Source organism: Prionailurus bengalensis, chromosome B3 (genome assembly GCF_016509475.1).
Source record: "Prionailurus bengalensis isolate Pbe53 chromosome B3, Fcat_Pben_1.1_paternal_pri, whole genome shotgun sequence".
Classification (NCBI taxonomy): domain Eukaryota; kingdom Metazoa; phylum Chordata; class Mammalia; order Carnivora; family Felidae; genus Prionailurus; species Prionailurus bengalensis.
Window position 1 is genome coordinate 73,207,979 of NC_057355.1, and position 12,786 is coordinate 73,220,764.

Consider the following 12,786-nt stretch of genomic DNA (forward strand, 5'->3'; position numbering starts at 1 on the left):
TCTTATTAGGTTCATTTCCCGTAACAATATTTACCACAAGTCTTGGTTATTCTAGGCCATAAATATTTCATACATTCCAATAATAGGAATTCGTTAAGTATATAATATATAACATTTATGTTCTTACTTGGCACGACTGGAATGGCTCTCATATAATTAATTCATGGGTGAGTAAATATCTTTTTGTCAGAATACTCGCCTGTTTTTCAGATTTTAGAATATGAAAATTCTTTCTATGATTCTCCTCCATTAGCTTAGAAGAAGCCTGGTTCCCTCCCCGGGGGCCTCTCCCTTTCCCTCTCCCACACTACGACTTCCAGGATTATCAGCAAGTGTCCCTGAAGTATCAGAATAATGCCCTCTGTCGCGCCCCCACGCAGCCCATTCTCAGTGAGGTTGAGGCCAGAGGGTGGGGCTTCCTGTCACAGAGCATATGGGCCCCAACAGTGTTTGTTGGGTGAGGCTGATTGGTTGCAGAAGCAGGAACACTTCCAGATCCAGTTGGTGATGCTCACGCCCCAGTGTTTAGTTTAGTCTATCTTATGGTGAAAATGTCCTGGTCAGCAGGGCAAAGCGTCCTGAAGAGGCCACTGGTCACTGTGCTGGGACTTTTGTGCACCCAGGTTTGCTGTGAGTTGAGACAGTCCCAGGTGGGAATCTGAAAGGATTTAGCAGCTGCAGTGTTGTTGAGGGAGGAGGGGGGGAGCTCACAAGACTGGCAGGCTTTCTGTCCTTCTCATAATCTATGAGACCATTTTCTAGGTTTTGCAGGTGTTGCAGTGACCATAGCCTGTGACCGTGTCTCTGTGTCTCATCAGGTGTGACAGGATTGATGGTGAAGCAGAGTCCCCCAGACCTGAGTCTCCAGGAGGGACTCAGCTGCACGCTGCAGTGCAATTTTTCCACCTCTGTGACCAGGGTGCAGTGGTTTCGCCAAAATCCTGGGGGCCACCTCATCCACCTGTTTTACATTCCTTCCGGGACAAAGCAGAATGGAAGATTACGCTCTACGACCGTGGTTGAGGATCGCCGCAGCTTGCTCTACATTTCCTCCCTCCGCACCACAGACTCAGCCACTTATTTCTGCGCCGGGGCGGAGTCACAGTGCTCCCCAGGCACCTGCAGCCTGTGCACAAACCCTCAGCAGGACTTGGCTCCTCCTCCAGCCGCAGTCAGATCCAGAAGCCCACCACACGGCGGTGGCACGGCTTAATATTCCTGACTATATCGCTGGAGTTCAAATCACAGGCACTTTTAGGTCCTACGGATTTGAGACTTTTTGGCCTTTATCTTCCCTTCTCAACCTGGGATCTCTTTTTCTGGACTTAAACCTCTGACTTGGAACATGAGTAGCTAATGAGAAGACCGACTTAAAATGAATAGTTAAGCCCCATATGCGGGATTCCAAGAGGGAAAAAAGTGAAAGGAATACAAAGAAAAAAAAATCACTCCAATAAAGATGTTATTAGAGAAGGATCCAGCTTAGCTGGGTGTCTCAAGAGTACAAACCTGCCTCAATCCAATGTGTCTTAATAGACAATTGCAAATGGCTGCATCCCATCCCGATGAGGGAGCAAAAGGCAAGCTGGGGGCAAAGCACAAGCTAACATCCTGCAACCCCTCCCCATCCCCAGGTGGGATGTGTGTGATATTCCTCAGGCACTCCTGGCTGCCCAAGAACAAAGGAAGGGGAAAAGCAAATGGTTAACTGATAGAGATCACAGCCATGCAAGACATGTTTCCATGTTTGCAACTGCGTTAATGATTTATAAGGAAAAAAAAGCAACCTTCAGAAACCTATAGACTCAATTTCCTGGAGCCCTAACATCACCCTTCCCTCCATAGGATAGAAAATCTTTATATAATCAGTCACACCTCACAACCCCCGGCAGCTCTTTCTGCCCACAGGTCCTGTCCCCATGCTATAATAAAAATACCTTTTATTTATTTATTTATTTATTTATTGGCACTGAAAATGTCTCAAGAGATCTTTCTTGCCCATTGGCTCCCGACCCCTACTTCAAACCACACCACTACTAGTCCGGCAAAGCAAACAAAAAAAATTTCTTTCTGAATGTTCATATATGAACTTGGTCACTGAACACAAAACAAATTTATCCTCTTATAGTTTTGGATGCCAGAAGTCTGAAATCATTTTCTCTGTCTAGTCAAGGTCTCAGCAGGGTGGAGCCCTTCTAGAGTCTCAAGAGAAAGAATCCATGTTCTAGCTTCTGGAGACCAGCTGGATTCCCTGGCTCATGACCCTTTCTTGAATGATTCCAGCCTCTCGCTTCTACCACTGATGGGGTTTTGAGGTGATTGTGGGGTTGGGAGCCGATGGCCAAGAAAGAATTCTTGAATACGTCTTTGGTGCAAAAAGGTGATTTTATTAAAGCACAGAGACAGGACCCATGGGCAGAAAGAGCTGCACTGGGGTTGTGAGGAGTGACTGATTATATACCTTCAGGTTGGGAGGGGGTTTGGGACAGTGTAAGTCTCTAAGGAATTTTGGAAGCAAGGTTTCCAGGACCTTGAGGGGCTAGCTGTTGTTAGGAAAACGCCATTTATTACTGTTTAGTTAAACCTCAGTTATGAGACTTCAAATGTATATCAGGGGCATAAGCTTGGAGTATAATTGCCAACATACACTTGAGGGTAAAAGATAAAGGAGATTTGCAAAGGAATTTTTGTGTGTTTAAAGAGATTCACAGGATCCTGGGGGGGGGGGGGTCAGGGTAATGTTAAGCCCATATTCCCTTTTGCCTCTAGCAAAGTGCCATCATCCAGGCAGCTGAGCTCCTAGAGGAAGGTCACTCTGTCAGTCTCAGGACTTGTCAGTGGGCTATAGGCAGTAAGGGAATTTAATTTTCATTTGCCTTTGTTTCCCACATAAACACTTAAACCTCCTTACATTTTGATGAGGGTGATATTAGGGCTCCAGGAAACGGAGTCTATAGGTTTCTGGAGATTAGGCCATGGATAAGATTGCCTTTTTCTTGCAGTTTACTAAGTTATCCATAAGCTGAAGGAGACTCCTGTCGTGTATGACTGTGATCTCTATCAGTCAACCATTTGCTTTCTTTCCTTTCCCCTGTTCTTGGGCAGCAAGGAGTGTCCAAGAAATATCACACGTATTCCTCGGACCAGGTGGCAGCAGGGGGTGGGGTGGGTGCTGTTAGCCTGTACTTTGCCCTCAGCTTGCCTTGTGCTCCCTCATCACCACTACATCTCCTTCCTCTTCTGGAGTCAAATCTCCTAATCATTCTCACAAAGACACTTGTAATTATATTTAGGGCCTATTCAGATACCCCAGGATGATTCATATCAAGATCCTTACATTAATCCAAAGTCCCTCTTGTCATATTCATTCATATATTCAAATACCAGGCATTAGGACCTAGATATGGTTGGAGGTAACCACATATTATAGCAACCCTGGGTATTCATTCCCCATCCCTTTTAGGGCTTCTTCTTCTTCTTGTTGTTTTCTTGTTTATTTGTTTGGTGACTCGACTCTTTCAATTAAACCAATTTTGTCCATGGTGTGTGGCCTCTGACATTGGTTTTAAGAGAACACAGTCTTGGGTACGTGCCCGGACATCCTGGTATAACAGTGTTTTTTAGCAAGATAACCTTGACAGACTTTTTCCCAGATCTGTGGTAAGCTCTCTGCCCCTGTTTGTATCACAGCTAGCCAAATAGCCTCAATTAAGTGCTGGCTGATTGTTCTTTTGTTTTCAACAATGCCCCAGTGGGCATACATTGCTCCAAGCCCCTTTGCAGAGGTAGTCTTTGAGATTTATCGTTGATGCTTATTCTGACCCCTGGAGGATGCTTCCTAGCTTTTTCCTGTTTTCTCTGTCAAATTCCTAGTTTATGATTTACCTTATTGCTGTTCTTGAGCTACTGGACTTCTATAATTTCTTATGACCAAAATCTCCACTGTTTTCAACAGTACCCTTAAACTTGAGCTTCCCAATGCTACGTTCCAGATAAAGTCTTCTCGAGGGGAGAGCTCTGTTCTTATAGCTGCTTCTCTCCCCGCGTATAACCTCTCTGTCACCACTCTGGACCTGTGAGAAAGGACCATGACCTGTGTTTCTCAGAGTGATGTTCCTGCTTTAGGAACAGTGTGCTGGGTGGGAGCAGCGGCCTCTGGTCCCGACTTACCTTTTCCAGCATGGAAGCACCACTCAATGAGGGAGCTGGGGTGAGTGCAACAGGGGCCCAGTATTCTCAGTTTGTCTTGCCTGGGGTAGAGCTTTGCTGCCCCGTGAGTGGGGTGAACCGTTGCTGTGGACTTTGTGGCTTCTCTTGCGGGCAACGCAGCTTCTGTAACAAAAAGCCGGGGGAGAGGAGAGGTGTTAGCAGTCAGCCTCTCTGAGGGAAGTACAGGGGAAGAAGGAGTCCTGTGTTCTTGGTTGTTTTGGGGTGATGGGGGTGAGGTTCAAGGCTGACAGCCAAGAAAGAATTCTTGAAGACATGTTTGGTGCCAAAAGGTGATTTTATCAAAGCACAGGGACAGGACCTGTGAGCAAAAAGAGCAGCCCTGGGGTTGTGAAGAGTGACTGGCTATATACATACTATGGAGGTTGGGGAGGTAAAGGCAAAAGTGAGGTCTCCAGAAGGACTTTCATATGCTAAAGAGGACTCCTAAGATACCTGAAGCCCTACTATTGTCAATCTCAGGTTGTTTTACCTCTAGGAAGGTATTAACTTTAGGATGGTAGGGGGTTCTTGGAGTAATGTTCTACTCTTCTTTTGCCTCAAGTATTTTTCAGTGGACCACAAGTTGTAAAGAAATTTAACTTTACCTTCCATTTCCTTCTTCTTGCCTTTGTTCCCTATGTGTTCCATCACTATGGAGGGGAGGGTAATGTTGGGGCTCCAGGAAACTGGGTCTACAGGTTTCTGGATTAGACTATTGATAAGATTGCCTTTTTCTTATAATTTACTAAAACGTTTGTAAACTGATGGGAACTCAGGTCCAGTGGTCTCAGTGAACCATTTGTTTTGTTTTCTTTCCTTTGTTCTTGGGCAGCCTGGAGTGCCAGGAATACCCTTGGGTGGGGGTGAGAGGTGGAATGCATGCCAGCTGTGCTTTGACCTCAACTTGCCTTATCCTCCCTCATCATTTGACATAATATCAGAACTTACAAAATCATCAACATTTATGGTTATGGGAAAATGAATTTCTCTTTGCAGCTCATTCTAGTCCGAATCCTGATGTTTTACTGCTTTGGACATCTGCTAAGTCACTGGTTCCAAAGTCAGATTTTTCAAAGAAGTTGTGGACTGCATAGTTATGGGTAATTGTGTCCACATAGCAATAAGATTCTTCACTGAATCATGAACATGCCATTGAAAAAAAAAAAAACTCAGTAAAAGATAAATTACCCAGTTTAAAAATGGGCAAAATATTTGAGCAGGCTTTTTATAAAAGAGGTAGGAATGACCAATAAGCACATTAAAAAGATGCTCCACATTGGGGATCAACAAAATATGCCCACAAACCAAATCCAGCCAGCTACATATTTTTGCAAATAAAGTTTTATTGGAACAGAGCAACGCTCATTTATTTATGTATTATCAGTGGCTTTTTTCATGCTACAATGGCAGAGTTGAGTAGTTGCAACAGAGACCAAATGGCCTGCAAAGCCAAAAATATTTATTCGACTCTGTATTGAAAAAGTCTGCCAAACTTTCTACATCCTTAGTCATCAGAGAAAGAAAGGGTAATACCACAATGAGATCACTACATAACCATTATGTCAGCTGAAAAAAAAAAAAAGATGACTATATAATACTTTGGCAAAGATGTAGAACAATTGTCTATATTAGAATTTATTTAAAGACGCGTTCTCTTCAATATAAAGGACTCTCCCCGATCTGATGTTGAGGTTATGGGAGGAAAGACAGCCCAAGCAATGACTCAGCCAGCGGGCCAATTTCTGCATCTGAAAAGACCATAGGGCACGTGACATTCCACCAAGAATGTTTCAGGAGCCCTGTTGTCTCTTGGTAGGTCCCTCTTTGCAACCAAGACCTCTAAATCCACCTGAGATACATCTCAGTAAAAAAGAGCACAAGTTTCATAGAACTCAACAGGGGCAAAATTTCATTCATCCGAAGACATCACTGGCTCAAGAAGACTCAGTCACTTACTTCCGTGCTCTAATTGACCCAGGGATTTCTGAACACAAACTGTTAAGAAATTGTGGAAAATCATTTAGTGTGACTTTTCTATATGACCACCAAGAGGCAGTGCTGCTTCAAAGAAGATTAACATTTGTCTCACCCACACAAATTCATCAACTAGCTAGAATTAATCCTTAAAAATTTAATCAACTGTTATCTCCTACTTTGCTTCAATTTGTATCTATTAATCATCTGCATGTATCTATGCATTTAACTATCTACCTATCCATCCATCTACCTAAATAGTATCGGTGTTTAGTCTAATAGTTTGAAAAATATGACTTTGAAAAGCAACACTTTTTCTAAAGCTTATTTATTTATTTTGAGAAAGAGAGTGCAGAGGGAGGGGGAGAGAGAGAGGAGAGAGAGAATCCCAAGCAGGCTCTTTGTTGTCAGAGCAGATCCCAATGTGGGGCTTGATCTCATTAACTGTGAGATCATGACCTGAGCCAAAATCAAGAATCAGATGCTTCACTGACTGAGTCACCTGCCCCCCCCCCCCCGCCCAAACAACACTTTTGAAAATAATATACCTTGTTCTTCAAGGTCAGGGCTACATTAGCTTCTTTAATATGAATTTATGTTGTTTTCACCCATGCACAGCCAACCTCCAATCACTGAGTTAATGTGTGCATAGAATTCTCTTATCCCATTATTTTTACTGGGAAATCTACTGATGATCTAAGTCCTAGTTCAAGCATATCCTCCATAAGAACCCTTCTCCATCTGGGTCTAGAAGCAGAGTTCATTACTTTTTCCATCACATCGATTAGATACACAGTTCTCTTTTGTAGACTTTATTTAGCTGAACTTGAGTATTGACTAGGTTGACTGAAGAGTGTAACTATGTTTCTTTCAGAATGAGACCCAAGTGTTACTCATTTAGTAAGCACTCACTTATATATTGAAGATACGCATTAATGAATGAATAAATGAAAACGGAAGAAACACATCAGAAATGCAACAAACGATAAGAAATCTCTTTAGAGTACTGGAGTAGAATGAGATTGGGGAATGAGGAATGGGGACTCTAATCATTGGCTCCTATTGAACTCTGATGTGTTTTCTTTTTATTAGATTTGAGATGATATCAAATACAGATACAACAAAATTTTCTCTGTGCTTCAGAAAAATTATGTCCTCCTTATTTCTTCTAATTTCTATTATTTGTAGTACCTATCACTCTTATTTTTAGGACTGCTTTTGGAACTTATCCTGAATTTCTGTCTCTATGCCCCGCCGTGTTAACGTCTAAAGCCAAACTGATTCTTCATATTTTCATATTTTACCCATTAAGACAAAATGTGAAGAAAAAGTTAAATGTTTGTTCAAACTCAGAATGAGCACTACTAAAAATGCTACGTTACTGGATGGTCAAGACTGCATATCTTCTGAAATCTGCAGAATCTTTCTACTCTTTTATGCCCATTTGGAGATCAAAGGTCCTGCAGAACAGATTATTCCAGTACTTTCCAATTTCTTTTCCCCAGGTATGTTCTTAGAAATATTTAATTTACCTGATTTATATTTTAGAAGAAATATAAAAGAAATCAAAATTGATTCAATTATTTTCTATAATTCTTTTAAGATCATATATAATATGGACACATTTAAAAGAGTGTAATAAAATTTAAGTTCCCTAAGGGGAAAGAGACCATATATTCTCTATGTTCTGCTCCATCACCCTAGCTTGTAATGTGATATTACACTTTTTGTGTGTTTTTAATAGACTTTAATTAGTATTTGTAATAAAAAAAAGAAATGCCCCACACATGCTAATCTTGTGGCTTCATAGGGGTCCATCCCTTCCTTTTCTTAAATGTAATCTTTATTGACATATAAACCTAGTGACCTAGTATATGATTTTTAACTAGGAGGTATGAGGAAAAGGAAGAGGGGTTTGGGGGAGGAGAGAAATTCTAAACTCATCCATGTGTTGGGGAAATTTTTGATTCCCAGAGAAGATATTTTCAGTGATTCTAAGTTAGGGCAAAATGAGGAAGTACTTCCTTTGACAAAAAATAGCTTTCAGTGAAAGCACTTGTGAAGGGGTGGGGCCTGTTGAAGGAATGAAAAGCAGGTGTGACCTTCAAGTTAGAGTTCTAGCAAGCTAGGAAGAACAGAGGACCAAATGAGTTGTCTCGGATCTTTGGTGTCGGGAGGAATGGACAAGATCCTGAGAACATCAATTTTAATTCTATGGCTTCAACTAGGCTGTGAGTTGCAGAGGAGAAAGGCCAGGATATGTCTTTAATCTGGGGGGATGAGGAAATTGGGACACAGGCAACCTCATGCACGTCGAAACTTTAAGAGGAAAATATAAATTCGGGGACCTAATGACTTTGTTATTTTTTTAAGCAGGGGTGAGTGGCCAAGAGAAGAGTGGCCAGGAGCAGGTGAAGCAGGGCCCTCCATCTCTGATAGTCCAGGAAGGAGCTTTTTCTACTCTGAACTGCACTTATGAGAACACAGCGTTTGACTACTTCGGATGGTACCGGCAATACCCTGGTCAAGGCCCTGCATTACTACTAGCCGTGTTCTCGGTTAAGCACACAAAGGAAGATGGGAGATTCACAGTTTTCGTCAGTGAAAGTGCCAAACAATTTTCACTGCACATCATGGCTTCCCAGCCGGGAGACTCAGCCACCTACTTCTGTGCAGCAAGTGCACAGTGCTCCCCAGGCACCTGCTGCCTGTACCCAAACCTGAAGCTGTGGCTCCAGCCAAGCCCTACTGTGCGGAGGAAGCATTCACACGCATGCGCAAAGTCTGATTGGCCACAAAAAATTCTCGATACATTCAAGAGGACTGGAATGATACAGAATTTATTTTCTGATCAAAGTAAAATGGATTCTGAAGGTCAACTGCAAAAAAAAAAAATGTCTCTGGAAACTCTCAAGTATTTGGAATTTAAGCCTTGAACTTTAAAATACAATAGCCTCCTCTTAACCACAGTTTCCCTTCCTGTGGTTTCAGTTGCCTGTGGTCAACCATAGTCTGGAGGCAGATGGGCCTCCTTCAGGCATATTGTCAACTAACAGTAGGTCACCATGCCTACTCCGTTCCCCTTGCTTCCTCTCATCATGTAGACATTTTATCATCTCACATCGTCATAAGAAAAGGGGAGTAGAGTACAAGAAGATATTTTGAGAGACCACATTCATATAGATTTTATTACAGCATATAAAAATAAAAATATACATGAGGTGTAGCTAAAATAGTACATAGAAGGAGATTTAATATTTTATTTTATTTTAATACCAGTGTAGTTAACATGCAGTGTTCTATTAGTTTCAGGTGTACAATAGAGTGATTCAACAATTCCATACATTACTCAGTGTTCATCATGGTAAGTGTACTTTTAATCCCCTTCACCTAGGACATTTAATATTTTAAATACTTACATTCGTAAGGAAGAAACGTTGAAAAACACTGCTGTAAGCTTTCAAAAAAAGAAGATAAAAATAAAGAACAAATTAAACCCACCATAAACTAAAAAAAAAAAAAAAAGAATTAGAAAGTCAAACTGATGAACTACAAAACAAACAATAGAGATAAAAAAAATTTAAAGTTTATTTTCTTAAGATGATTAATAAAGTTGATATGTCCCTAGCTAGAATTATCAAGGAAAAAAAAAAGAGAGAAGATACAAATTATACATGTAAGGAATGGAAAAGAAAACCACCCTCCAGATTCTACCCTACAAGGATAATGTAAGAATATCATTAACAGCTTTGTGCTGCTGAGCAAAACTATAGAAGTAGACCCACACAAGTGGGGACAACTGATTTTTTGACAAAGTTTCAAGGCAACTCAATGGAGGAAAGTTAGCCTTAGCAACACATGGTGTTGGGACAACTGGATGTTCCTAAGCAAATAATTGATCCTGACCGAAATCTCACACCTTTATACAAAAACTTGAGAAGAGTCTCAAAATGGATCATACACCCACGTGTAAAATGTAACACTATAATTCTTTTAAGAGAAAATATAAGAGAAAATCTTCATGACCTAGGGCTAGGTGAAGGGATTTTTGACAAGACACTGAAAGTACAATCCATTAGAAAAAATCAACAACCTAGATTTCACCAAAATTAAAAACATTTGTTCTATGAAAGTTAAGAGGATAAAAAAGACAAACCACAGATTGGCAGGAAATATTTGCAAAATACAGTTTCATCAAAGGACTGGTATTCAGAATATAAAGAACCTTCTGAACTCAATAGGAAGGAAACAAACAAAGGAAGGAAAGGAAGGAAACAAACGTTTTAATCTAATTAAAAATGGGCAAAAGATTCATGCAGACGCTTCACCAAAGAGAATTTGTGGTAGGGAAATAAGCATATAAATAAGCATATGAACAGATTTTCAGCATCATTAGTGACTAGGGACATGCAGATTAAAGCCACACAGAGATACCACACCACATCTATCAGAATGGCTAAAATAAAAAGTACTGACAATACCAAGTTCTGGCAAGGATGCAGAGAAATTGGATCACTCATACGTGGCTGGTGGGGAAGCGGTACAGTCCCTCTGGAAAACAGTTTGGTAGTTTCACATAAAGTTAAACATTCACTTACCTTACAATGCAGCAATCACACCCCTGGGTACATATTTTAGAGAAACGATAAGCTTATGTTCACACAAAAATCTGTACATGAATGTTTACGGCAACTATATTTGTGATGGCCAAAAACTGGAAACCACCCAAATCTTTTTCATTGGGTGAATGGATAAATATACTGTGGTACATTCATACAATGGAATGCCATGTAGTAATAAAAAAGAAAAGACTATTTAAAAAAATTTTTTTAATGTTTATTTATTTTTGAGAGAGAGAGACAGAGCATGAGCAGGGGAAGGGCAGAAAGAGAGGGAGACACAGAATCCGAAGCAGGCTCCAGGCTCTGAGCTGTCAGCACAGAGCCCAACACGGGGCTTGAACCCACAAACCGTGAGATCATGACCTGAGTCAAAGTTGGACTCTTAAACCAACTGAGCCACCCAGGCACCCTGGAACAGACTATTGATACATGCAACGACATCGAAGGATCTCAAGGGCATTATGCCAAGTGAAAAAAGTCCATCTCGAAAGGCTACATAATGTATGATTTCACTTACTAGATTATTATGATTCCATATATAACTTCTAATAAATTAAGCATAGAGTTATGTCATAAATGAATATGATTTTACTGCTGTTACATTTGGTATTCCAATACACGACTGGAGAGGTTACAGAAGCCAGAAACATATTTTGATATCATCTGTCTGAACAATATTTGCTGTTGTAAAGTTACCAGTTCTCATGGTTTGGTGGTAAGTAGGAAAGGAAAGGAGATAATGAGTTCCCCTTTGTCTCATGTAGGGAAGCCAAAGATCAGTGAGCATGTTTCACCTCAGAATCAGGTTGGAGGCAAGAGAAGAATCAAGATATGAATAAATATTTGCAGTCACAGCCATGATTCATAATAAATTTGTTTCAGATAAGCCTGTCAGATCTTATCACAGATTAATTTACTAAACTTAGAAATTTTGAGCAATAAATCTCTTTTTTATTTTTGTTCTTTAAATATTTTAATTTTATTTTTGAGAGAGAGAGAGAGAGAGAGAGAGAGAGAGAGAGAGAGAGACAGAATGTGAGTGGGGGGAGGGGCAAAGAAAGGAGGAGACACAGAATCTGAAGCAGGATCTAGGCTCTGAGCTGTCAGCACAGAGCTTGACATGGGGCTTGAACTCACGGACCTTGAGATCATGACCTGAGTTGAAGTCTGATGCTTAACAGACTGAGTCACCGAGGTGCCTCAGTAATAAATCTCCTTCTAATTATTGCTTTGGTATTAAGTTTTAGGCTTGTCCTTAACAAGATATAATCATTAAGTCATAAGGAAAGACAAAACAATGTTTAGGACAGGACAAAACTCCGAACTGGGTGTCATAGCACATTCAAACTTGATTTAGCCATGGGGCACCTGGGTGGCTCAGTGGGTTAAGCATCTGACTCTTGATTTCAGCTCAGGTCATGATCTTGTGGGTTCATGGATTTGAGCTCTGCATCGGGCTCTGCGCAGACAGTGCAGATCCTACTTGGGATTCTCTGTCTCCCTCTTTCTGCCCCTCCCTGCTCACTTGCCCTCTCTCTCAAAATAAATAAACTTAAAAAAACTAAAAAACAAATAAACAAAAATCTTGATCCAGCCAGAAACCACATTTCAGAGGCTGCTGCTCTATGCAGCCGAGGGACCTTACACCTCTACTGTCAGAAACCCGCAGGGCCATTTCAACAAGAGGGTCGTCTGGCCTTCATGCTGCTCTCCAGGCTGCTGTGCCCGCAGCACATGGTCTCCTTTGCTTAGTTACAAATAATCACAAACCAAGGCATCAGTTAACTGTCAGCACTCAGAAGCGAAATGGGACAGAGAGGTAGATGTCTCAACTAACTATAAACTCTCTTCGTTGCCCCACTCACTGATAAGTTACTTTGACCTTAGAATCAAGGAACTGGCAATGCTTTAGAGATCTGGTCTGTACCTTCTTTTCTAGTTGTTTGCCTTTTGGTCCTTTTAGATGAATTCATCCACTAAA

At 41.0% G+C, this 12,786-nt stretch overlaps 1 gene segment (V, D, J or C); it reads left to right on the forward strand.

The window, feature by feature from the left end:
• Positions 1 to 8,158: 8,158 nt before the first annotated feature.
• LOC122468845 lies at positions 8,159 to 9,253 on the forward strand. The segment is given in 2 exon segments: positions 8,159 to 8,414; positions 8,560 to 9,253. Coding segments are annotated over 2 exon segments (645 nt in total).
• The last annotated feature ends 3,533 nt before the right edge of the window (positions 9,254 to 12,786 follow it).